At 37.9% G+C, this 25,612-nt stretch overlaps 1 protein-coding gene and 2 pseudogenes across 1 annotated transcript; all 3 read left to right on the top strand.

Annotated features, from left to right (window-relative positions):
* The first annotated feature begins 2,556 nt into the window (after positions 1-2,556).
* LOC124898012 (ribulose bisphosphate carboxylase large chain-like) lies at positions 2,557-3,809 on the top strand. The gene is made up of 2 exons (XM_047411630.1): positions 2,557-2,629; positions 3,328-3,809. The coding sequence occupies exons 1-2, from the start codon at positions 2,557-2,559 to the stop codon at positions 3,807-3,809; spliced, it is 555 nt and encodes a 184-aa protein (XP_047267586.1).
* A 256-nt stretch (positions 3,810-4,065) lies between these two features.
* LOC124897553 lies at positions 4,066-6,166 on the top strand (annotated as a pseudogene).
* Positions 6,167-12,618: 6,452 nt separating this feature from the next.
* On the top strand, positions 12,619-13,520 carry LOC124898011 (annotated as a pseudogene).
* Positions 13,521-25,612: the final 12,092 nt, after the last annotated feature.

Genomic DNA, 25,612 nt, shown 5'->3' with positions numbered 1-25,612 from the left:
TTACAAAATTTCCTCGGACATCATTCTTGATTAGCCGCGATTGTGTGAGAATGTCCGTGATCATAGCTAATATGACCACAATTATGCTCTTCGGCCATGGTCGCCTGACCATCTTGACTGACCACTACCGCGGTCTATAAATTGTGATTACGGTAACTGAGGCTGAAATGCTCCAGGTCTTTAGTTGCACTTCTCTTGCTTTCTTTTGATAATTTTAAGATTCAATCCACATCTTTCTATCTCATCAACTATATGCCTACATAGTATGGATATTAGTGCATTTAATCATAATTATGTCTTATTTATTCACTCAAAACAAGGTAATGTGCATGAATGTTGAGTGCGAATGAGTGGCAAAATCACCACTCATCAACACCCCCAACTTATAATCTTGTTTGTCCTCAAGAAAAACCACCCCTTTACTATGAGACAAATTCACATATATGCCTATATTTTACCACAAAATCTCTTCACACATGGACAGAATGATTTTAACAATGCCCCCTCAACATTAAAACAAAATAACGGAGGATGCAATAGACTTTGAGAAGAAACCATATGACAACTACTAACACTCTAGAAATGAAGCAGGTTTCAACTTTTATCACATTATACTCCATTTGTCTCATTTTTTTAAAGATGACAAAATCACCCACCTCAACTTATTCACATGCCTCCTCACAAGAAAGAAAATTTTAGCACACCAAGTTATTGATCATTCAACAAGTAATTTAAGTACAAACTCTTTCTCTCTCTATCTCTTAAGAAAATCTCAATGTTAAACAGGTACAATGCCATAGGCTTGCCCCTATCTTCAATCTCCACTATAATGACCACACTTGGTTGGGAATTACAAAGGACTTTTGAGTTTGTAATGTAGGTTTGGGGTTTGGTAGGATATCAAGTTATAATAATAAGGCTAAACCCTTCTTGAATTTCTACATCATACACTTTTAAATTTTATCTATTGGGCGACTTCTTTCCATTCATTATTTTGCCTGCTTTGCCTTTTCTTGTTTTTCCTATTTTTCTCTCTCCTTTTTTGTGCATAAATCATACCTTTATTTAATTTATTGGATATTTTCTTTCTTCTAATCATTTTGCTTTATTAGCTTAAGCTTGTAGGAACTTTATTATGATTTCATGGCCCAGCTATACCTTTTCAATTTCTACCACCCCTAACTTAGGCTTTTAGCCTTATTTTGCATTCTTAAGTTCAAGGAGTGTAGGGTTCAAAAGAGGAAAAATAGAAGGTTCATGGCTTGTAATGTGTTTACCAAAGAAAAGTCCAAAGTCTCAAAGGGAGTAACTAGGGATAACTCCTATGTATTGATAGGCTTTTTAGGCTAAAGTGGGCTTCCAATGTCACAACATAGCCTATGATCATTTTACCAACCAATCACAATAAAAATTTATCCTTGAAAGACTAATAGGGCAAGTTCTAGATGGTACAAGTACACATGAGATGTACACAAATAATCTTACACATATGGCATGCGATGATTGTAAAGGGGGTTTAATTTTTCCACCTGCTCGAGACAAATATAAAGTACCAACTATTTTCCGAAGTCACTTTTCAGAGTCATAAAAAAGAAAGATTTTTAAAAGGTTTCTCATATCTATGCCCTCAAATTTTGCAAAATTTTTTGTATGGAGTGGGGTTGACTTTGCATCCGTACAATTCATAATTTTCTAATCAGGGAAAGAACCCAAGCTATTGTCTCATGTGGCTTTAATATCGGTGAACCACCCATATGGCTACTCAGACTTCACCAATGGGTATGAATATTATCCTAAATCATCAATGCCATAGGTACTCAGACTTTCCTTAGATTAACCATGATTCCATGGGTACTCAAACTTTCCCTGCATCTATAGCTAAAAACCTAATCATGAAGGTTTCCCATTAAGAATATCATCATTCAGTCTATCATAGGGAAAAGCACATCAAATAGAATTAAAATAAAGTAACAAACTAAGAACAAAGTAACTAATCCATGCAAATATGGGAACCATCAGAGTGCCAGAATATTACAACCCAGATAAAAATAAGAATCATCCAAAAGAGCATAAAAGTATGCAGAAATATCAATTATACATGCCCAAATAAAATGAATATGGAGACCCCCCAACCAAAAAGGTAGCAGTGTCCCCACTGCATAAATAATTAAGAATAAAAGATATAAGGTCGCTCCCTGAAAATACATCAAGGGCTGCTATCACTCCCAGACTCTGTATCATTATTACTTTTCTCAAGGTCTGACCACTCCACTGGGGATTCATCATCACTCTCCATCTTCCCCATCTATTTACTTAACTGACAATCGTATAGAGAGTGATACCTGCTCTCTAAAATGGGATTTAGGAAGCAGACTTCTCGCCCTATAATAAAAGAGCTCTATATAGCACTTTAGATTTTGCGCTTTACAAAAAGGAGCTAATCAACGGGAGAGCTTATGCCCAGCTAATTGAATGGAGTTCCCGACTTTAAGGAATCAAGTTCAAGTACCGAGGAGATTCACGACTTAGAAAAAGACTCGACCCTTCCCAATACCAATGACAGAGCTATCTCTGGAAGCTGAAATGCGACGTTTAAAACCCCTCGTGTTAACAGAACCCCTGGAAGGGGGTAAACGTGCCATAAAAGGGCTTTTAGTGGCCTCTAAAAAGGAATTTTTTTATAATTGCACTAGCGCACTAAATCTATCTTGACTACGGCACCCGCGGTGAGCCTTTCTCCCGAAAGAAGGTCACCTTCATAAAGGCCCGTAATCCAACTAAGAGAAAGAGGTCTATCTCTTCCAACATTTTATTACTTCTATCCCTTTGAATAGCAAAGTTACCCACGTCTCATAAGGCCAAGAGTTCTGTCATTCCTCTTTGTCAACTCAAAGTCTAAGGCAAGGAACTTTCAATTCCATTTTCTTTTCTTTTCATACGCTCTTTTATTGAGACCAAATCCTTTCTTCTTTCAAAAGAGTTCCCCCCTCCCACTATTACTACTACAAAGAGACTAGCCGCGGCAAGAGATTCAATAGGACCGGAGTCGTTAAAAGCGAAAGAAGTTCCGATCACAGCTTCTCAAACAAAATGAATTAGGGAAAACAGAGAATTTATTATAGAGTATATAAATTCGACCATAGAGATCAATTTCTAGTCGCATAGCTTTATAATAATTTTGCAAAGCTTTCGCATAATTTCCTTTGGATTGAGCCAACATCCATTACGGTCGTCATTCAATTGAAACAATCTCCGTTCCAGAACCGTACATAAGAATTTCACCTCATACGGATCCTCCCTTATGTGCATAATGAGATTAATACATAGAATCAAAAAAGAAAGATTTAGAGCCTGAGTCAATCGATAGTTGGGAGCAACTTGAAGGTGAAAGAGACATAACTTTGGGCTTTGTTGATTTATTGCGTGATGATTTTGTTGAACAAGATCGAAGTTGCAGTATTTATTTCACTCAAGATTGGGTCTCTTTACCTGGTGTTATACCTGTGGCTTCAGGAGGTATTCATGTTTGGCATATGCCTGCTCTGACCGAGATCTTTGGGGATGATTCCATACTACAGTTCGGTGGAGGAAATTTAGGACATCCTTGGGGTAATGCGCCAGGTGCCGTAGCTAATCGAGTAGCTCTAGAAGCATGTGTAAAAGCTCGTAATGAAGGACGCGATCTTGCTCGAGAAGGTAATGAGATTATTCGCGAGGCTTCCAAATGGAGCCCAAAACTAGCTGTTGCTTGTGAGGTATGGAAAGAGATTGTATTTCATTTTGCAGCAGTGGACATTTTGGATAAGTAAAAACAGTAGACATTAGCAGATAAATTAGCAGGAAATAATGAAGGATAAGGAGAAAGAACTCAAGTAATTATCCTTCATTCTCTTAATTGAATTGTAATTAAACTCGGCCCAATCTTTTACTAAAAGGATTGAGCCGAATACAAAAAAAATTATATTTCATATATTTTGACTAAGTATATACTTACCTAGATATACAAGATTTGAAATACAAAATCTAGAAAACAAAATAAAAATCTAAGAGTCAAATCTTTCTATTGTTGTCTTGGATCCACAATAAATCCTACGGATTCTTAGGATTGGTATATTTTTTTATATCCTGTAGTTTGTAGCTTCCCTGAATCAAGCCAAGTAGCACAACTCTTTCTACCCATCCTGTATATTGTCCCCTTTGTTCCGTTCCGTGTTGAAATAGAAGCAACATTTATTACTTATTATTTTATTAGATTTTAGATTAGTTAGTGATTAGATATTAGTATTAGATGAGATTTTAAGAAATTTTTTTTGATTTCTTTATAGGAGTATAGGAGAGAACAAATCTCTTTTTTTTCGATGCGAATTTGACACGACATAGGAGAAGCCGCCCTTTATCGAAAATTATATTATTATATTTATATTATTTTTAATAATAAAAGGGGGTTCCGACATATTAATATATAGTGAAGTGTTCCCCCAGATTTAAAACTTTTTTTCAATACTCATTACTAATCCTACTAATAATCCTAGTGATTGGATTTCTATGCTTAGTCTGATAGGAAATAAGATATTCAAATAAATAATTTTCTAGTGAATGACTATTCATCTATTGTATTTTCATGCAAATAGGGGGCAAGAAAACTCTATGGAAAAATGGTGTTTTAATTCGATGTTGTTTAAGAAGGAGTTCGAACGCAGGTGTGGGCTAAATAAATCAATGGGCAGTCTTGGTCCTATTGAAAATACCAGTGAAGATCCAAATCGAAAAGTGAAAAACATTCCCAGTTGCAGTAATGTTGATTATTTATTCGGTGTTAAAGACATTCGAAGTTTCATCTCTGATGACACTTTTGTAGTTAGTGATACGAATGGAGACAGTTATTCCATCTATTTTGATATTGAAAATCAGATTTTTGAGATTGACAACAATCATTCTTTTCTAAGTGAACTAGAAAGTTCTTTTTATAGTTATCGAAACTCGAGTTATCTGAATAATGTATTTAGGGGCGAAGATCCCTACTATAATTCTTACATTTATAATACTCAATATAGTTGGAATAATCACATTAATAGTTGCATTGATAATTATCGTCAGTCTCAAATCTGTATACATACTTCCATTATAAGTGGTAGTAAGAATTACAGTGACAGTTACATTTATAGGGCCATTTGTGGTGGTGAAAGTCAAAATAGTAGTGAAAACAAGGGTTCCAGTATACAAACTCGCACAAAGGGCAGTGATTTAACTATAAGAGAAAGTTCTAACAGCAGTGATTTACTATAAGAGAAAGTTCTAATGATCTCGAGGTAACTCAAAAATACAGGCATTTATGGGTTCAATGCGAGAATTGTTATGGATTAAATTAGAAGAAATTTTTGAAATCAAAAATGAATATTTGTGAACAATGTGGATATCATTTGAAAATAAGTAGTTCGGATAAAATTGAACTTTTGATCGATGCGGGTACTTGGGATCCTATAGATGAAGACATGGTCTCTCTGGATCCCATTGAATTTCATTCGGAGGAAGAGCCTTATAAAGATCGTATTGATTCTTATCAAAGAAAGACAGGATTAACCGAGGCTGTTCAAACAGGCATAGGCCAACTAAACGGCATTCCCGTAGCAATTGGGGTTATGGATTTTCAATTTATGGGGGGTAGTATGGGATTCGTAGTCGGAGAGAAAATCAACCGTTTGATTGAACACGCTGACAATCAAATTTGACCTCTTATTATAGTGTGTGCTTCTGGGGGGGCGCGCATGCAAGAAGGAAGTTTGAGCTTGATGCAAATGGCTAAAATATCGTCTTCTTTAATTGATTATCAATTAAATCCAAAATTGTTTTATGTATCAATCCTTACATCGCCGACAACTGGTGGAGTGACAGCTAGTTTTGGTATGTTGGGGGATATCATTATTGTCAAACCCAATGCCTACATTGCATTTGCAGGTAGAAGAGTAATTGAACAAACATTGAATAAAACAGTACCCGAAGGTTCACAAGTAGCTGAATACTTATTCCAGAAGGGTTTATTCGACCTAATTGTACCATGTAATCTTTTAAAAAGCGTTCTGAGTGAGTTATTTAAGCTCCACGCCTTTTTTCCTTTGAATCAAAAGTCAAACAAAATCAAGTAGAGCACTAAGGCCATTATTTAATTTTATTTGTGTTTGTAGCAAAAAAGTAGTTAGTTTATCGGAATCGAAGTAAATAAGATAATAGTAAATAAGATAATAATGGCCCTTTCTTTGGTGATAGAAGATCTAATTGTAGAAAGAATCAAAACTAAAGTTGAGGATAACTCTTTTTTAACCTATATTCCTGATTATGAATCAAGAAGCCTTTATCACCAAGAGTGAGTTCTTCTTTTCGTGAAATTAGGAAAATAAGATGAATTTCTTCTTGTCTTAGGTATATAATTTGAAATTAAAATATAGATAATAGAGTTTTGTATCTTTCTCTATCTCCCTAAAAACCATGAGACAGTAGACTTAACAAAAGCAGGGAATATGGAAACTAACACATTCCGTCTAATTGCTAAAATGCCCTTCAACAACAAGATTCAATAGCATCCTTTCTTTTGATTTCGAAAAAACTAGCTGCTGACTCAACCTCCCCTCGGGTGTACGCACTCTTTGTCTTTTTTTTTTTAGCATCGGCGATTGAAAGAGAGTAGGAGACTATTCTATCTATCTCAAAAAGAAAGTCTTGACCCTTTGGTAAAAAAGTAGGCCCTAGCTTCTCAATAAGTCATTCAATGAACTAACTATACTTAAGCTGTGAGCTATACCTATTCCTTCTTTTCTTATCTCTTCCTTTTCGGGCCGGATCGAATAAAGAAAGGAGCTAAAGAATGAAATATTCATAGAAGTATTCCTTACATCCCTCCGCAAGCATAAGTAGAGTCTCCAACTTCCGTATTCTCCTTCCTGGACTTCCCTTCAATATATTGCATTCGTTCGTTGGGGAATCCCTATGTTCACTCCCATCAGGGGAATTTTCCTTGATTTCGATTCTATTACGTACAAGTGGGCCAGCCAGTCTGTCTGGTAATTGATTCTGTATTCAAGGTAGGCTATTTCATCCTAACTTTCCAATTTATCTGTCCTAACAGTGTTTGAAGCCTAACATCCTTGCAAGCTTTGGATTCTTTCCTATCTCTGACAGGGAATGAGGTTACCAAGCAAGTGAAACTGAAGTGAAACTGTACTCGCCTCTTCTCCTTCTTGTCCTCTTATACTTCCAATCTTCTTATTCTCGTATCCGGAACTAGAACAAGCTCTTCTTTAGCAGCCTCACTTTGTTAGCTTCTTGTTAGCAGTACTAGTTTGTAGTCTTTATTGACCTGGAACACAAGCTTTACCAGCCAACCCGATCTGACCTTCGAAACTCTCTTCTCATACTCCTCATTCATCGTTCAAGGCGTACTCTAGTTAGCTCTTCTCTTACAGAGCCTTGTCTGTTTGATTGGTTTCCTAGTCTTCTTCCTACTTCATTAGATAAAACATCTTCATTAATAGATAGAGTTGGAGTACGTAGTGAGAGTCAAGTTCAAGGTTTATTGATGAGTTCAGTGGACAGAACAATCGATGTGAGGCCTAGGTCAAGGCAGAAAGTTAAAGTGTGACTTCCCTCGTAGTTGGGGGTGGGGGTTAAGCGTCCGATTCGACAATAAACACTAAATAAAAGAGGTAAATCTATTTTCTCACCCACCAGAGATTGATTGGAGACTTATTTAGTAGGTCCTCCTTCCCTACAGAATGGAATTCCAGGGCGTCTTGCGATAATCGCATTTGCTTTCCCTTACTCCTAAATAGTGAAAGATTGAGCAGTTTTTGTTCAACCCAAGTGTTGGAGTTCCAGAGCATACTCTACCTTTGCTTCCTCAATCTTCTGTGCCAAGAATGATCCAATTGAATCTTCTGAAGCTGATATGTAAAATCTCAAGGGCTTAGAAGAGGCTCATTTATGCTAATCAAATTAGTACTCGTGCGGAAGTATTTCCCCTATCATAGAAAGTGTGAAGCAGATGGGGTTTTAAAGCAAAAAATCAAAGCAAGTTCCAGGGATGCGGGCATAGAAGGGTTTCTTGAAAATCCAAAATTAGTGATCTCATCTTGCTTGCTGGGAGAGAGGAAGCTTCCAGACTATCTTTTCCAGCCAGATAGCGAGTGATCACTCAGCAATGAACACTAACTAAAAGCGGTCGGGAATGAGTACCTATCCCTTATGGGAATCGAACCCGTGTCTTCGACATAAAAAGACGATGTCCTAATTACTGGATGAAAGGGACCAAAAAGCCATTCTTCATATACCTCAGCTCCGAGAATAGAAGTGGTTCATTTTCTTTCTATACGCAATTCGACAATTTCATTTGTGTTTATGTTGGCGATTTCTGATGTGAATTCGGCGGGTCGTCCCCCCTTCCTACGGGTTCCCCCACCGACCCAGTGACACACCAACCACTCCCCTTTTCTTTCTCCGATCATAAAGCCCCCTGATCCCTTTATTTGTCTTTCATCCCCCCTAAATAAGTAAGAACCCGCTCTTTCGAATTCAAAAAAAAGAGGGATGTTATTTGTTTAAAGTGGCGAAGGCCTATGCTACAGTAAGCAAAAAAGCAGGTTGAGGTTATGAAGTCACTTAGTCGAACTAGAAAACTCTAAAGAAAGTGAGGCTAAGGTTACGAAGTAAGGTCAGCTGGTTAAGGAAAGCTCAGGTTATGAAATCGCTTAGCCGTTAATTAATTAAAAAATGAAAGTAGTAGTGAGGCGTCGGTACGGAGTTGCGTCAACTGTGGATATAGACTAGGCTAAGGGACGGACTTCATCTTTTCTATTTTCTTCACTTACACCTTACACTTCAGCTGAGTCTAACGAGGCTTAGTTGCCGAGCCTTCCATTGTGGACCGAGACTACGCAAAGGTAGAACACCATGGAAACTTCTCTGACTTTATCATCAACCTTGATTTCACTACGCTCAATAAGAACCCGGAATAGTGGAAATAGGTTCGTGTTCCACTTCCAAAGTCAGTAGTCTGCAGTTCACACTTGGGCAAAGACGACTCTCCAGTGGTTCCATTCCTTCTTATTGTACTTCTGGGTCAACCCAACCCGAATGGGAAGAAGAGGGTCAGCCAAAATGCAGTCCACTTTATACGTTTGCTGAGCAGACCACTCAGGAATTTTAGAAAAGGGAAGGGAACTTCTCACCCTGAGGGAGGAGGGAAGCTACCGCTTCTAGAATGAAAGCTTCTCCTTTACTTTTTTAGAGAGTATTGCTATTTTGAAATTTTAAAAAAAAGGTTCTAAATTGTCTCCTTATAATATTCAGGATAATTACATTCTTGAAAGAATCAAGGGCTCTACCCTCTAACATAAAGTCTTACGCTCTTATCATCAACCTTCATGGCTTCTTTCTTGTTTGGTCTTGCTATTTCATTCCTGGTTCTCTCTTTCAAGCTTTTTTCCATCCTGGGGATTCTTCTCATTCCATCCGTTCTGCTAGCTAATGTCGCCTTCTCTCTTACTTATCTATTCCCATCCATCTTTACCTCTCCTACTCCACTACTTCCCTCTTTCAAGGCGTGATTAATGAGCCTTAAACCTCTCTCTTGAAAAAGAGCATTTTTTAGTGGAGCCTTAGCACGTGAATCCATAGGAACAGGGCCCTTCTTCTTTACAAAAAAGCTTCTGAATTATCATCACATCAGTAGGCGCAGAAAGCAAATCTTGGTATTGACTTATTGAAAATCTCTTTGAGATTGCTTAGACAAATCTTTTTGTGTGAGGACGCTCCACCTTTCTTACCTTATTTTTTGGGCTTTAAATTGTGTGACTCATAAGCCCTCCGTAGCTAAAGATAGATGGCTAAAGGGCAGGTTCCATAGTTAACTAAGAAGGCTTAGAGAGGAAATCGGGGACTGAAAACTAAAAGGATAGGAATGAATTGAATAAAGAAAGAATATATAGAACCTTGAGCTTTTTTTCTTCTTAGCAATGGTTGCGAGTAAAAAAGGGGTATCCGCATAGAAGGATTGCTGGTATACCGGGTAGATGTTTATCTTTTTGACTTCAGGAAAAATGTTCAAAGCACCACCTTCGTCAATTATCTTGATGTTGAAAAGGAGGAGGACAGGGTCTTACTTACAATAAAGTCAAAAAGGGGGAAGTTTCCTATCTTAGTTTCACTTCCTTGAACTGGCTACTACCGCACAACGTGCCCTTGCTTGGTGGGTCATTAATTAATTTAAAAAGAGGGATGGATTTTGACCTTGCTTTGAGTCATCAGGCTAGTAAATCTCTACTTATAAAACAGTGGTTAAGGTCATTCACTCGATTCCCTCGGTGGCTCTGCTACCGATGGATCAAAATGTACTGCCTGCCTATTATGCCAAAGGTGCTGTTGGTGTATATGCCAAAGATGTCCTGGCTCTGAACCGGGTACTTAAAATGCTAAAGGTACTTCTTATGGTCCTGCTTCAACCACCCTTCCTTCTCTACCTTTTTCTTCAAAAAACTTAAGCTACTTAGACTGATGCTGGCGATCTCGAAGGGAGATATCTGGACCTGGAGCTACTTGTCTTGATCTTTATTATATTAGGATGCAAGGAAGGGGAAAAAAGGTGATAAGCAAGAAGAGAAAAGAAGAATGTTAAAGAAGTCCCTATAAGTACTTCACTTAGCCTTTCTATAATCTTTCTTCCCCTCTTCCCTTAAAGACCGCTCTTTCATCCATGCGCATGGTTATTGCTTTTATTTCCCCCCTCCTCACGTAGGAGCGCATAATGTTTTTAAAGATGAGTTATAGATGAGTCAGCTCGATCACCCCGCATATCAACGATTTTTTAATACCTTATCCTAGGCCCATCTAGTTGATCGAGGTATAGACGAGTATAAAGAAGGGATAGAGAATATTTTATTTGATCTTGATTTGATGTATATGTTATGATGCCTTCGTATGAAGGAGGATTGGGGGTACGGCAGATAAGAAGAGCGACCCAAAAATGGAAAGAAGAGTATGAGGGGCAGTGGCTCACCGATAATAAAAAGAACTCACATTCTCATCCTGACAAATGACCAACCTATTAAGGCATCTTTCTCAATGACCATCCTCTCCCATTCCAGTTTTTTTCTCCTTTTTTAAGGGCAAGTTCATTTTCATTCCCTCAATATGGCTAGGTGTGAAGCAACTTCACGATCCAATGAATTCCCAAAAATCAGATGACACAAGGCAAACTAGAATAGGCTGATTGATCCAGGTAGCGACAGGCTACAATCGAAAAGAACCGCGTGTACGCTAGAAAGACGTATAGGCAAGCCTTTCTTTATAATCATATGGATCGCTTTCTGTGACTTTTCTTTCCATAGGCATAGATTGCAGTCTAACCAGCTTTCTAACTTTAGGGGACCAAGAATCAGTCTTTTGATCCTCCCCAATCCTACTCTCATCTTTCGAATGTTGCTTCTGATTTAGTTGGTCCAGATGCTGAAGGATCTGCTGACACTAGATAGGAAAGATTTTCGATCGAAGCTCTCGAACCTGTTCTGAAGTCACTTTAGGATTCGGTTTCTGATTCGGTTGATATTCCGACATCTCAAATCGAGGTGGCTCTAAACTCAGGTTGCCTACCTCTCTAGTTATAGAGAGAGGAGAGGGACTTTGAAGCCTCAATTCAAGCTAGAAATCTCGCTAGAAAACTAGCCATATCGATCTAGGAAAGTGGTGACAACGAAAAGGCTTTTAAGCCTGAGGGGCAGTGAGCGAGGTAGGATAAAATAGTATTTGAACCAGGGCGGAGGGCCCTATATAGTCTGTCTTTTCATGGGTGGTGGGTAGAGAAAAAAGCCATTCATTAAACCTTTTGGAACTGGAGACAAAGAGTCATTTAAAGACCTTTTCAAAAACCACTTTGTAGAGGACGAGTATCACACTCAATAGAACCAGACTTTGCTATGTCAATAGTCAATAGGAGAGAGAAAGAAAGAGAACAGCAAGAGGAGGCCTTTTTCTTTATATTTCTATATTTCAAAAATCGAATCATCATGCACTTTAGGCCCTTCTGAAAGCCATGAGGCGGGGTTACACGAGTAGCGAAAGACTGTGCTTGCTCATGTTCTCATGCTTCACACAAACCCAGGACTGGGAAGGCTTGAATGGATGGCTTCCAAGGCCAGGGCTCGATCCTACACAATTCAGACCAGCGAGTATCTGTTTAATTTACTTAATGCACTCACAAGCATTTGCATCGCTGCCCTAGTTTTGTGTTATGGGCACAACTTAAAGAAAAACTTACTCTATTGACATAATATTCATTCATAGTGGCCAGGCGGACCGTTCTGAAGACGGAGGGCCCTAAGAAACCCAGAAAGAAAAAAACCAATATAGGAACTACAACTAAGAAAGAATAAGAATAAAAAGAATTGCTTAAGTAAGGTAGTCGCCATAAGTCTTTTCTTTTTTTTTTGGTATGCCGCTCCACGAGCAAGGAGTGCCACGCACGAGCGGAGCAAAAAGAAAGAAAGGGGACTTCTTCTCTTTTCTGGGGAGAATCCTTTGATTGCGTATTAAATATAGATCCATGTCTTTCTTGTTCCACTAGCTAATACCAAATTCTCATATGTCCCTTTTGTTATTACAACCTTCTTTTTTGATGTCAAAGACCAGAAGCTACACGCAAATTCTTATTGGATCTCGATTGTTCTTAACAGCGATGGCTATTCATTTAAGTCTTCGGGTAGCACCACTAGATCTTCAACAAGGTGGAAATTCTCGTATTCCATATGTACATGTTCCTGCAGCTCGGATGAGTATTCTTGTTTATATTGTTACGGCTATAAACACTTTTTTGTTCCTATTAACAAAACATCCCTTTTTTCTTCACTCTTCCGGAACCAGTACAGAAATAGGTGTTTTTTCTACGTTGTTTACCTTAGTTACTGGGGGGTTTCGGGGAAAACCTATGTGGGGCACCTTTTGGATGTGGGATTCTCGTTTAACCTCTGTATTTATCTTGTTCCTTATTTACCTGGGTGCACTGCATTTTCAAAAGCTTCCTATCAAACCGACTCCTATTTCACTCCGTGCTGGACTGATCGATATACCAATAATCAAGTCTTCAGTCAACTAGTGGAATACATTGCATCAACCTGGGAGTATTAGCCGATCTGGTACATCAATACATGTTCCTATGCCCATTCCAATCTTGTCTAAATTTGCTAACTCCCCCTTCCCAACCCATATCTTGTTCGTTCTAGAAACATGTCTTTCTATTCCATCTTTTCTTGAATCTCCTTTAACAGAAGAAATAGAAGCTCGAGAAGGAATACCAAAACCTATTTCACTCACCGAGTCTTTTTGCATCCATGGCTAAATGGTTAAAGAGCCCAACTCAACATTGGCAAATTCGTAGGTCAATTCCTACTGGATGCACGCCAATGGGATATTTTTCTCTCTCCTTTTTTATGCATAAATCATACCTTTATTTACTTTGTTGGATATTTTCTTTCTTCTAATCATTTTTCTTTATTAGCTTAAGCTTGTAGAACTTTATTATGATTTCATGGCCCAACTATACCTTTTCAATTTCCACCACCCCTAACTTAGGCTTTTAGCCTTATTTTGCATTCTTAAGTTCAAAGAGTGTAGGGTTCAAAAGAGGAAAAATAGAAGGGTCATGGCTTGTAATGTTTTTACCAAAGAAAAGTCCAAAGGCTCAAAGGGGGTAACTAGGGGTAACTCCTATGTATTGATAGGCTTTTCAGGGTAAAGTGGGCTTCCAATATCACAACATAGCCTATGATCATTTTACCAACCAAGCACAATTAGAATTTATCCTTGAAAGACTAATAGGGCAAGTTCTAGATGGTAAAAGTACACATGAAATGTAGACAAATAATCTTACACATATAGCATGCGATGATCGTAAAGGGGGTTTAATTTTTCCTCCTGCTCGAGACAAATATAAAGTACCAACTATTTTCTGAAGTCACTTTTCAGAGTCATAAAAAGAGAAAGTTTTTTAAAAGGTTTCTCATATCTATGCCCTCAAATTTTGCAAAAGTTTTTGTATGGAGTGAGGTTTAATTTGCATCCGTGCAATTCATAATTTTGTAATCATAGAAAGAACCCAAGCTATTGTCTCACATTGTGGCTCTAATATCAATGAACAACCCATATGGCTACTCAAACTTCACCAATGGGTATGAATATTATCCTAAATCATCAATGCCATAGGTACTCAGACTTTCCTTACACTAACCATGATTCCACGAGTACTCAAACTTTCCCTGCATCCATATCTAAAAACCTAATCATGAAGGTTTCCCATTAAGAATATCGTCATTCAGTCTATCATAGGGAAAAGCTCGTTAAATAGAAGTAAAATAAAGTAACAAACTAAGAACAAAGTAACTAATTCATGCAAATATGGGAACCATCAGAGTGCCCGAATATTACAACATAGATAAAAATAAGAATTATCCAAAAAAGCATAAAAATATGCAGAAATATTAATTATACATGCCAAAATAAAATGAATATGGAGACCCCCCAACCAAAAGGGTAGCAGTGTCCCCACTGCATAAATAATTAAGGATAAAAGATATAAGGTCGCTCCCTGAAAATGCATCAAGGGTTGCTATCACTCCTAGACTCTGTATCATTATTACTTTTCTTAAGGTCTGACCACTCTACTAGGGATTCATCATCACTCTCTACCCAAGAGAAAGAAAGTTGAATATAGGGTTTTAGGACATTCCATAAGATCTTCAACCCCTTCTACATCTTTATAAAGAACTTATCTCTCTTCTTTTCCCTTATGACCATTTTTTTATGTGTGCTCTGGAGGTCTCGTTGTGACTCTGCCAAAATAAAGTAGTCTTTCTCAATTCGAGCAATGGTAGCTTCCTTCCTCTTTTGGTCCTCCATTTACTTCTCATAATTAGATTGTGATAAATACAAATGATTAGTGGTAGAGGGATCTCCCGGTCCCTGGGGAAAACTAGACACGAGATCCATGATAGCTGTAATATCAACTCCAATCTCCTTGAGAGGTTTGGCGGGTGATGTCCTATTAGAGTCAAGCTCAATACATGCCAACTTTTCCAAGTCAATCTTTCTCTTCTTGCCTTGGCCAAGTGCACCATCTCCTTGAATCCTCAAGAGGTAGATGGGGGCACCTGGGCATACCTAGGTATCACTAGTGTACTCTTCAAACCTTACTCTCCAGCAAATCTCAGTAATCAAAGAAGGGAAAAAGAGATGCGTACTACCTTGGCTCTTAAAATGATCTATTTCATTGACCACAAGCTGACCAACATCCAAAGAGATGCCATCTAGAATGTAAGAAACCATCCGAGCATGCAGATCTGGGATTGTTTTCATGTGGGTGCAAGGACAGAATCAGCTACAAAAATGTGTAACCATAACGGTGACTCAAAAATAAAGTCATTAATGGAGATGTTTCTTTTAGTCTTTTCCTAAGAGACTTTCTTTCTGGGACATAGCTTTTGCACCAATAAACTCCCTGATTTATACTCTTTGGCTTTGAACTCGCCCATGTCTGAATGTTGGAGCCCATAAATATCATTGATTTGCTCTGCCCTAATTCTCACTAATTTTCTCGGATATTAATAGTCACACTAATTGGAAGTTTTCTTACGTGGTAGGGTTGAGGTGGCTGACCAACTTATTTAACATCATTTTCAAGTCCGCTAAGATTCCTAAGATGTGGAGATGGAGCATCATAGTCCCTTTATATAATAACAAAGGTGACATCTATATTTGCAATAATTATTGAGGTATTAAGTTGTTGAGTCACACCATAAAAATTTGGGAGAGGGTGGTGGAATGGAGGTTAAGAAAGATTGTGTCTATTTCAGAGAATCAATTTGGTTTTATGCCTGGTCACTCCATGACTGAGGCTATTCACCTAGTGCAAAGAATGGTAGAGAAGTATAGAGAGCGGAAGAGGGATCTTCACTTGGTGTTTATTGACTTGGAAAATGCATATAACAAGGTTCCTAGGGAGGTTCTATGGAGATGCTTGGAGGCGAGAGGGGTCCCTGTGGCGTACATCAAAGTGATTAAAGACATGTATGAGGGGACAAAGACTTGGGTAAGGACAGTGGGAGAAGATTCTGAGCATTTTCCAGTCTTGACTGGGGTACACCAGGGATCGACTCTTAGTCCGTTTTGTTATGCCATTTCATTTGATTGATGATTGGAGACAAGGTGTTAATGATAAGCTAGAGGTTTGGTGACAAACCCTGGATTCTAAAGGTTTTTGGTTGAGTAGGACTAAGATAGTGTACTTGAACTATAAGTTTAGTGACTCGAGGCAAGAGAAAAAGGTGGTAGTGAAGTTGGATTCCTAGGCGGTTTGTAAGAGAGATAGTTTTAAGTATCTTGGGTCTACGATTCAGGGAAATAGAGATATAGATGAGGATCTCTCTCACTGAATTGGGGAAGGTTGGATGAAATGGAGGCTTTTTTTGGGAATTTTATGCGATAAAAAGGTTCCCCCAAGCTGAAAGGCAGATTCTGTAGAGTTACAGTCCGGTCGGCTATGTTATATGGAGTGGAGTGTTGGCCGGTTAAGAATTCTCATATCCAAAAGTTGAAGGTGGAAGATATAAGGATGTTGCGTTGGATGTGTGGTTTTGCAAGGGCTAACAGGGTTAGGAATAAAAGTATTCGGGAAAAAGTGGGAGTGGTATTGGTGGAGGATAAATTTTGGAAAGTTAGGTTCAGATGGTTTAGCTATGTAATGAGGAGAGGCATGGATGCCCCAGTTCTAGGTGTAAGAGGTTGTCCTTTGACGGTTTCAAGTGGGGTAGGGGTAGACCGAAGAAATACTGGAGGGAAGTGATTAAATGTGATATGGAGCAGTTACAGTTGACTGAGGACATAACTCAGGATAGGAAGGTATAGTGGAAAAACATTAGGATAGAGGGCTAAGGGGTGTGGTTGAGTAGTAGGCAGTAGGTAGGAGGTCTTTGGTGTCCTTGTTTGGCAGTGTTCAATATTTTTGGTGTATGTCATACCTATTTTATTTTATTATTTTCCATGCATTTTTTTTCTATATATAGTGTCATTTGTCTTGAATCGAGGGTCTATCAAAAATAGCCTCTCTACTTCTTTAGAGGTAGTGGTATGGACTGCATACACTCTACCCTCCTCAGACCCCACAATGTAGGAATATACTGGGTTTTTTGTTGTTGTTGTTGTTAATCGTCATACTAAATGGGTCTGATAAAGACACTTCACTGATGTTGGCATAAAATTCATGGACCCATTGGTCATTTGTAATGCACGGATCCGGGGAAAAGTACTGCCACCCCGTGGCTTTAATTTAGTCATGAAATACTGGTCGATTCTCCGACATATTCTCCAAGAAAATTCCTCTTTTCAAGAGAATCTTTGTCCTCTGAAGATTACTATAGTAGATAGTGTAGCACTCGGGTGCCATGAATTCAATGTGATCATACTTGTCCATAAAATTACCCTAAAAGAACTAGGCATACATGATATCAATCAACGACAATTTAACATTCAAACTACGCACATTGTTCACTGAGGCTCACTGAAATGTGTGCTTGGTGGTGCTTGGCTAAAAATTGGAAGTGCAAGAAATTTGGCATGGTAGGAAACTAGCCTCGATTACCTTGATCATGGGACATGATCACGTTCGATCATGATTGCGATCGCGATACCTGAGCCTGGTTCCATACCATCTTCCCATGTTCAAAACCTTCCAACTTTTTAGGACACTAGCATGCTCTACCATATTGATTTACATGAAGACTAATTGAACGATGCTAATAAGTGTTTGAATGCGCCCTTTCAACCAGCAAAAATCATTATTGAAAGTTCATTTGGGTAATGTATCAATCACTTGTTGTGCACACTGCATTTGTCTATATTTTGTAAATACTTTTGGGTCCTCAAGAATTTACACTTGTGTGCACACCTTACTTAAACACCCAAAACCACACAAATATCAATTATGGCAACATGGAATCATAACAATTATAACTTTAGTCCCTCTCTAAATTATGCATTCTAAGGCCTATTTTCAAAGATTTAAAGTATGGATTCATGACACCTACTAGAATTGTGATGCTGGTAGAAAGCTAGGATTCTGTTGGAGAGCTCACAAGCTTGGCCAAAATTTAGTCCAAGTAGAGAATAAATCTGTAAATGGAGTGTGATGGAAAATGGGGGAAAATTAGGAATTAAGTGGATGAAGTGACTACGAACGCTGTCAGGTGGCCATGATCGCGGATATGTGGTTAACCACGATCGCAGTAACTGAGAACATTTTTGCTCCCATGTTTTTCCCCTGTTCATCTCTTTTCTTAATTTCTGATATATTTTTCCTATGTACAATTTTCAATGCAAATTTGTAAACGTCCCCCTTTCCAAGATCATCTAATGCACTCTTTAGTGACATAAATGCATGAGTTGTTCAGATGCAAGAACTAAAATCTATGCTACAAAAACAAAACAAAAAGGATACGAGTCACTTTTGTGGCATTTGTGGGTTGTCTCCCACCTAGCGCCTTAGTTAACGTCGTGGCATGACATCTTTCATCTTTTATTTTCAAGGTGGTTCCATAAGCCCCTTCTCATTCTCCTTCTCACTCTCAACATCCACCAAGGACATAATTTGAAGTTTCATGGTTTGTTTTCTCGTCTTGCAAATTTTGAAAGAGACCTCATCCTCTTCTACCTAAACTTCATTTTCCCCATCTCAAAATCGACAATGGCTCTTCCGGTGGATAAGAAAGGGCGGAAAAGGATGATAGGTATCTTTTGGTCCATTTCACAATCCAATACCATAAAATCCGCCAGATGTATAAACTTGTCCACTTTAACATAGACAGCAAATAAAATTCCCACTGGCCTTTTGATAGATCGGTCCGCCATTAAGAGTCGCATAGATATTGGTGTAGAGGAATCCAATCCAAGCTTCTTGTAGATAAAAAATGGCATTAATTTGATGCTCGCACCCAGGTCACATAGAACTTTTGAAAACTCATACGCCCCTATTGTGGAAGTAATGGTGAATGCTCAAGGGTCGTCTTTCTTTTTTGAAACCTTACTATCCATGATAGAACTTCATTAATGAGTGACCTCAATGGTGTCACCTTCGACAAACTTCTTTTTGAACATCAACTTTTTCATTAACTTAGCGTATCTCGGGATCTCTTGGATCTCCTCGAGCAATGGGATGTTTATCAATAGATTGCTAAGTTTTTCCATGAACTTCCTCCATTTGTCACCTTTCTCTTATCTATGCAATTTTTGAGAGAATGGGAAAGAACTTGGATTGTAGGCCTATCTTCACTTTCTGGTTTCTTAATCTCAACCACTTCTTCGTCACTTTCCTCGGTCTCTTTCTCATCATTTTCTTCTCGACTTTGAGGTAACACCTCATTTGCTTTAGCCTTGGGCATTTTCTCATTCAAGTTTTCTTTGAATGGCTCATCAAGTTTCTTTCCACTCCTTGTGATAATTACTAGAACTAGAGCATCATTCTTTGGATTAGAAATTGTGTCACTAGGGAGCCTACCTCTAAGCCTAGCATTTAGTTGTGTGGTGATTTTCCCAATTTGGGTTTCCAATTTCTTGATAGAGGGTAGAGTGACACACCACAGTTTGAGAGAGTTGAGATATGTCACATTTTAACTCATGGACCATTTTCTCCGTACCTTCAACTCTATTTAATATTTTTGCTAAAACATCCTCGGTCTTGAATTTTTCAGGGTCGATGGCACTTAACTCATTTGTCTTAGCTCGATCATGAGGGGGAACATAATGGTCATAATCATGATCCCTATCTCTAAAATCTCTATCCCATTTGTGGTCCATCCAACCTTGATTCCCACATTTCCTTTGATAGGCGGGGCGGGAACCCTCCGAGTAGTTAGCCAAATATCGGATTTCCTCATCTAACTTCTTTGCTTCTTCATCATCTTTATAAGATTCTGATTCTAAGGTGTTTACCGCTTTCAGGGGTTCACCCATAGCATGCTTCATCATTAGTTCAAGTTGGGTCATCATTTTCACCATGGTCTCTTTCTTTTCTTCATTTTTCTTTCTTTGTTCATTATAAACCATGGAAGTAGTGGAAAGGATCTTGGGAACTTCGGTATCCCGGGTATGCAAACCCTAATTTTTCTTTGACACTTCTATCAATAGAAAGGCCACATGGTGGTGCATCTTTGCTATGGAGCCACCTGTCGCATTATCCACCACCATTTTGTTTAATGGATCAAAGTACCGGTAGAAGATCTCAAAAAGAATCTTCTCCGGTACTTCATGATTTGTTCATTGGGCTAATTTTCTATTAAACTGTTCCCAAGCTTCAAATAACGGTTGTCCATTCATTTTCCAAAAATTCACAATCTCATCTAGATTTTGAAGAATTCTAGATGGTGGGAAGTATCTATCAAGAAACACAGTGGTAATCTCTTCCCAAGATGTAACTGATCTGGGTAGAAGTGAGCAGAGCCATAAAACTGCCTCTCCCATTAGTGAGAAAAGGAAAAGGCAAAGCCAGATGGACTCCTGAGTAATGTGTGCTATATTAAATAGTGCATACACTTCCATGAAATTCTTTTAATGGACATTCGGATCCTCAAAAACTTGACCCCCATATAACCCTTTCATTTGCAATATGTGAAGCATGACACTAGTCACATAGAAGACTATATTTCTATTGGTTGGTGGCATATGGATTGCACTTGTTTGGCCCGCTTCATTTAGTTGGTCGTCATTATATAAGGGACGATCAAAGGGGTCTGTGTTTCTCGTATTATCACTCTTTGTTCCATTAACACTTCGATCACCTTTAAGAAATTCAAAAACAACAAATAAAGTAAATTACACCACCCTAGTTACACCCAAGTAAGAATTACACCACACAAGTGAAACCTATACTCTACTCCCTGGTAACGGGGCCAATTTGATAACACTCAACTCACTTCCATGTTTTAGGGGTTAGGCGGTCGTAGTCAATAACCCAACTCGCGTTGTGGTCAAATCCACAAGGAACAAATTATAAATTTCAAATCCTATGGATTTTCTACTTATTAAAAGGTTACCAGAAATGCTAACAAACACAACATGTATAATAAAGTGGGGGGAATTGGTTTGAACTTTGTTTACAACAATCTTTGGTTAAAAACACACTAATTTAGCACTTTTGATTTAGAATCAAAATCTAAGAAGATCTTTAGATTATGTCTACCAAAAGGTTAGGAGTACATGGGTTGTTGAGAGTTTAACATGAAACTTAGTTGTTAAGTAAAAGATAAGCTAGTTCGATGGTCTATGTAGTTAGTCTTTACACAAAACCACCAGAATTTCACCCATTGGATCTTTCGAGCACCTAACAAGTGTGCAATTCATAATCACACAAAACATCAACCGGGCATCCCTATTTATAGGATGATTCCCTTGACATGATTCACATTCCAATCACACTTATTTCTAATATTTCAAGAGGTAGTAAACCATAGGCTTGATTGTCCACCATTGACTTGTCACCCTATATCCCTCTTTTAAGGATGTTATGGGGTCCCATAACTTCACCTTCACCACTCCTTCCTGAATGATAAAGGGTTTCTAGAGTTTGGGGTTTCCACCCATCAAACCCATTTGGAGATTTGGTGTTTTCACATACAAATTGCAACTATTAAACTTAATCAATGGTGGAATCCGTAATCAATAACTAAAAATCATACAAACCCATCAATAACCACACACAAATACACTTTAGTTCAACATAATTCCAAGACTGAATTACTTAGCTACCCATGAAGAAAGAAAAGAAAGATATATCATAAGGGTTATTCAAAGCATTCATTCATCAAAAAACACCAAGAATTCAGCTCTCCAAAATTAGTTACAATATTGCCAAAACTTGGGTTCTTGCTTCAAATTTAAAAATGTCTATAAGGTAAGCAATACCCCAAGAACAAAAGGTTTTTTGCCTATATAAGGTTTGGGATTCGTCCATGTGAATTTATACAACTGCCCTAGGCATCTTTCCTGCTTAGTCGCGATCGCATAAGGATGTCCACAATCACGACCAATATGACCGCAGTTGTGCTTTGTGGCCGCAGTCTTCTGGCCATCTTAACTGAACGCTACTACGGTCTCTGAATCGCGATCACAGTAACTGAGGCTGAACTACTCTAGATCTTCATCTGCACTTCTCTTGTTTCCTTTTGATCATTCTAACCTTCAATCCACATCTTTTTATGTCATCAACTCTATGTTTGCGCAGTACAGATATTAGTGTATTAAATCAAAATTATGTCTTATTTACTCAGTCAAAAAATATAATGTGCACGAATGTTGATTGTGAATGAGTGGTGATTTGATTGCGAATGAGTGGCAAAATCACCACTCATCAGAGAGACGTGCTCATTCAGAGGATCTTCCTGAACAGGCGAACGGGCGGGCTGATTTCCATTTCTTCTTTCGTTGTTTCTTTTGGGAGGCATTGTTTGTATATGAAAGGAAGAATGAGTCATAAAGAGAGTTTTGAATAGAATTTATGCCCATTCGCACGGCATGAATATTGAAAGAAGGGAAACTTTTCCTAAAACATCTTGTAGCCTCTTGTCCAAAAGTGTGGCGCGCTTCACACACATTCACAAGACTCTACTCAACGTGGATTATAGACTCCCTAGGACACTGTAAAATCTTAGGCTTTGATACTAAGTTTTGTCACGATCTGAGGCTACCCCCTAGTCGCGACACTGGTGCTTACGATCACAGGTGGCCACAAGCTAACACATGAGCTGGTACCTATTGTGAGCACTAAATACATTGGAAATAAAACATGTATCCAGAAGATAAACTAATAATCCCAAATTCAATCTAAATACTGAAAATGCAATTGATAATACTGATAAATGGACTAGTTGTCTAACTGATTGTCTGAAAGCCTCTAAACTGTCTGATAATATCAATTTTTTTAAAATGATGTCTTTTCTAAAATCTGATATCTTCATTGAGTCTAGAGTATAAAATTAGATAGGGTAGCATAGTGTTATAACCTGAGGCCCCTAGTCGCGACAACGGTGCTTACGATCACAGATGACTACAAGCTAACCCATGAGCTGGTACCTGCTGTGAGAACTAGGTACACTAGCAATAAAACATATATGCAGAAGGCCAAAATCAATCTAAATACTGAGAACACAACTAATAATACTGATAAATGGACTAGTTGTCTAACTAATTGTTTGAAAGCCTCTAAACTTACTGAGGAGTTGATGGGACAAGCACCAACTAACTCAAATTGACTAACTGAAAAAAATACAGAAATAACTAAATGAACTTAACAGGTCCTATATAGATGAGGACTCACCACTACTGCTTTTGTTGAAGCGCTAGACTATCGAAGTACTATCGAGAAACTAAGCGTTCAAACCTATGATATAAGATATCATAGCCTAAAAAAGAGTATGCGATCAGTATTTTGAATGTACTAGTATATGAGATGAGGTTAGGATGATATACATGGGTTACTGTACATATGCAATATAGAATAACAGAATAGCATGAGACAACAAAACATAAATGCATGAAAACTGAAATATTTTTGTAATATTTCTGAAATAATATTTTTGAAATAATCTGTAAATTAAAATACTGAAATTTGATAACTGAATGACTGGTAATATGTATACTTTGGTTAGACAAAGCTGAACTAAATTATGGACTGAATACTACACTAAGACTGTTGGAGGTATTATCTAACCTGTAATCTAAGTTAATCGGGGTCCAACCTGTAACCCCAGTTGGAAGGGTGTCAGTACCGTGCCACGGGTATTAAAACTGGCTATGTGGATCCACAAAACTAGTTTCCCAAAGGACTAAAGAGTCACCCTATACTGGCACGAAACTCATGTGATATATGTCAACCCTAAAGTAGCAGGAAGACATCTCAAAGCTATGCTAGCTATGTAGTTCTGCAACTCAAGGATTGTTACTAAGTGTCAAACCCTAAACTGGCAGGAATGCCCCCATCCCTGGGTTCGCTTGGTGCTGAATCCTACTCTCAACTGAATTACACTATTTACTAGACTGAATTAAGCTTAACTAAGTAAAAAATTTATCATAACAATTAAGTGAATGACAATGCTCATGGTTTATCTAAATTCATTCCAAAGATACTAAAATTATGTAATCTACTAGGTATTGGGTATTCATAACCCACCAGCTCTGAATGGAAATAAAATGATGGCATATAAAGCTTTAAAATCCATAGTTGGGATTATTGCTCAAAACTCAACGTTTAGACATTTCATTAAACACATGAGTGACATGAATTTAAGCATGGTAACGGCTAAAGCATGCAAGGATAACATGATTACAATACTAAAACCACGAATTAGGGATTTCAATAGTCAAAACATGTAATGGCTCTTTCTAGCCATAACGCTTGTAAACATAACTCACAATCAAAATCAATAATATCTTCATAGAGAAAATTCAACTTGAACATATAAAAACTCATAATTTAAAAATAGAAAAGCAATCTTGGACTCCATGGATGAAAAGGTCCTATGGATGAATATCTCACATACCTTAAACCCTTAAGCGTAAAAGAAAAACACCAATCTTGATGCTTTCTTGAAGGTTCTTAGATTTGGGAACTTGAATTATTGGTTTACTCAGAGAGAAAGTTATAGAAATTAATGTTCTTAGGAAGTAAATAGGGTTTCTTTGAGAGGAGAACTAAAGAAGATGGACAAATAATGCCCTAACTGGCGTTATAATTCATGAATTGATGAATATAATTTAGAGGGACTGACATACTTGACCCTTAGGAAATTAAATTTGTACCTGGAATGTAGTTTACCGAGTCACTACAGTACAATGAGGGTTCCATCACTGTTTCCACCACGACACGGTCCTATCGCAATGAGCTATTGGAAACGTGATCTAAACATGACCCATTCCTCATCCAAAAAATCTAAAACTTCTTTTATACATGTAACTTATATCCCTGAACATGGATTAACTCAAAAACCAATGTCTCGGGGTTAGGAATACTAATTTCAAAATCCTCGAAGTTAAGAGGCCTTAAAAATGACTAAAACCCTAACACTTAGTGAAATATCACATAGTTTATTTGCATGCAACTAGGAACTGGATTGGTAAAACTTAGTGAATTTAATCCTGTTATGCATGCAACTAGGATCTGAACTGAGTTAAGAATAATATGGAGTATTACACATAGTTTTTTTGCATTCATGGGATTTTTTATGAATCATGAGGGACACACAAAGACTTGGAATACATCAAGTCCCCAGTTGGTGCACCCAAGATTGTGATGCTCTTGTCAAGATCACAATTGGACTTACAGTCGGAGTGTCACAAACATGATACCCCTTTCAAAATTAGGATAGCCTTGACAGGCAAAGTACCATAATTTTGGTCTGCAATCACGAAGCCTGAGTATATGAATACCTGATTTTCATCATTTTCACCATTTTTTAAACTTGTATCTTAGGAATTCACAATTTTGAGATATTTCTTCCACTTCTAAGCTTAGGTAATCTCCATAACACCTATTTCA

This window comes from Capsicum annuum, chromosome 4 (assembly GCF_002878395.1).
Source record: "Capsicum annuum cultivar UCD-10X-F1 chromosome 4, UCD10Xv1.1, whole genome shotgun sequence".
NCBI lineage: Eukaryota > Viridiplantae > Streptophyta > Magnoliopsida > Solanales > Solanaceae > Capsicum > Capsicum annuum.
Note: the sequence above shows the minus strand (reverse complement) of the source record. Positions and strands in the feature narration are given on the sequence as shown.

Coding starts and splice junctions, on each gene's coding strand:
- LOC124898012 (XM_047411630.1), top strand. CDS start 2,557: ATGACAGAGCTATCTCTGGAAGCTGAAATGCGACGTTTAAAACCCCTC. Junction 2,630..3,327: donor AACAGAACCCCTGGAAGGGG/GTAAACGTGCCA, acceptor ATTAATACATAG/AATCAAAAAAGAAAGATTTA.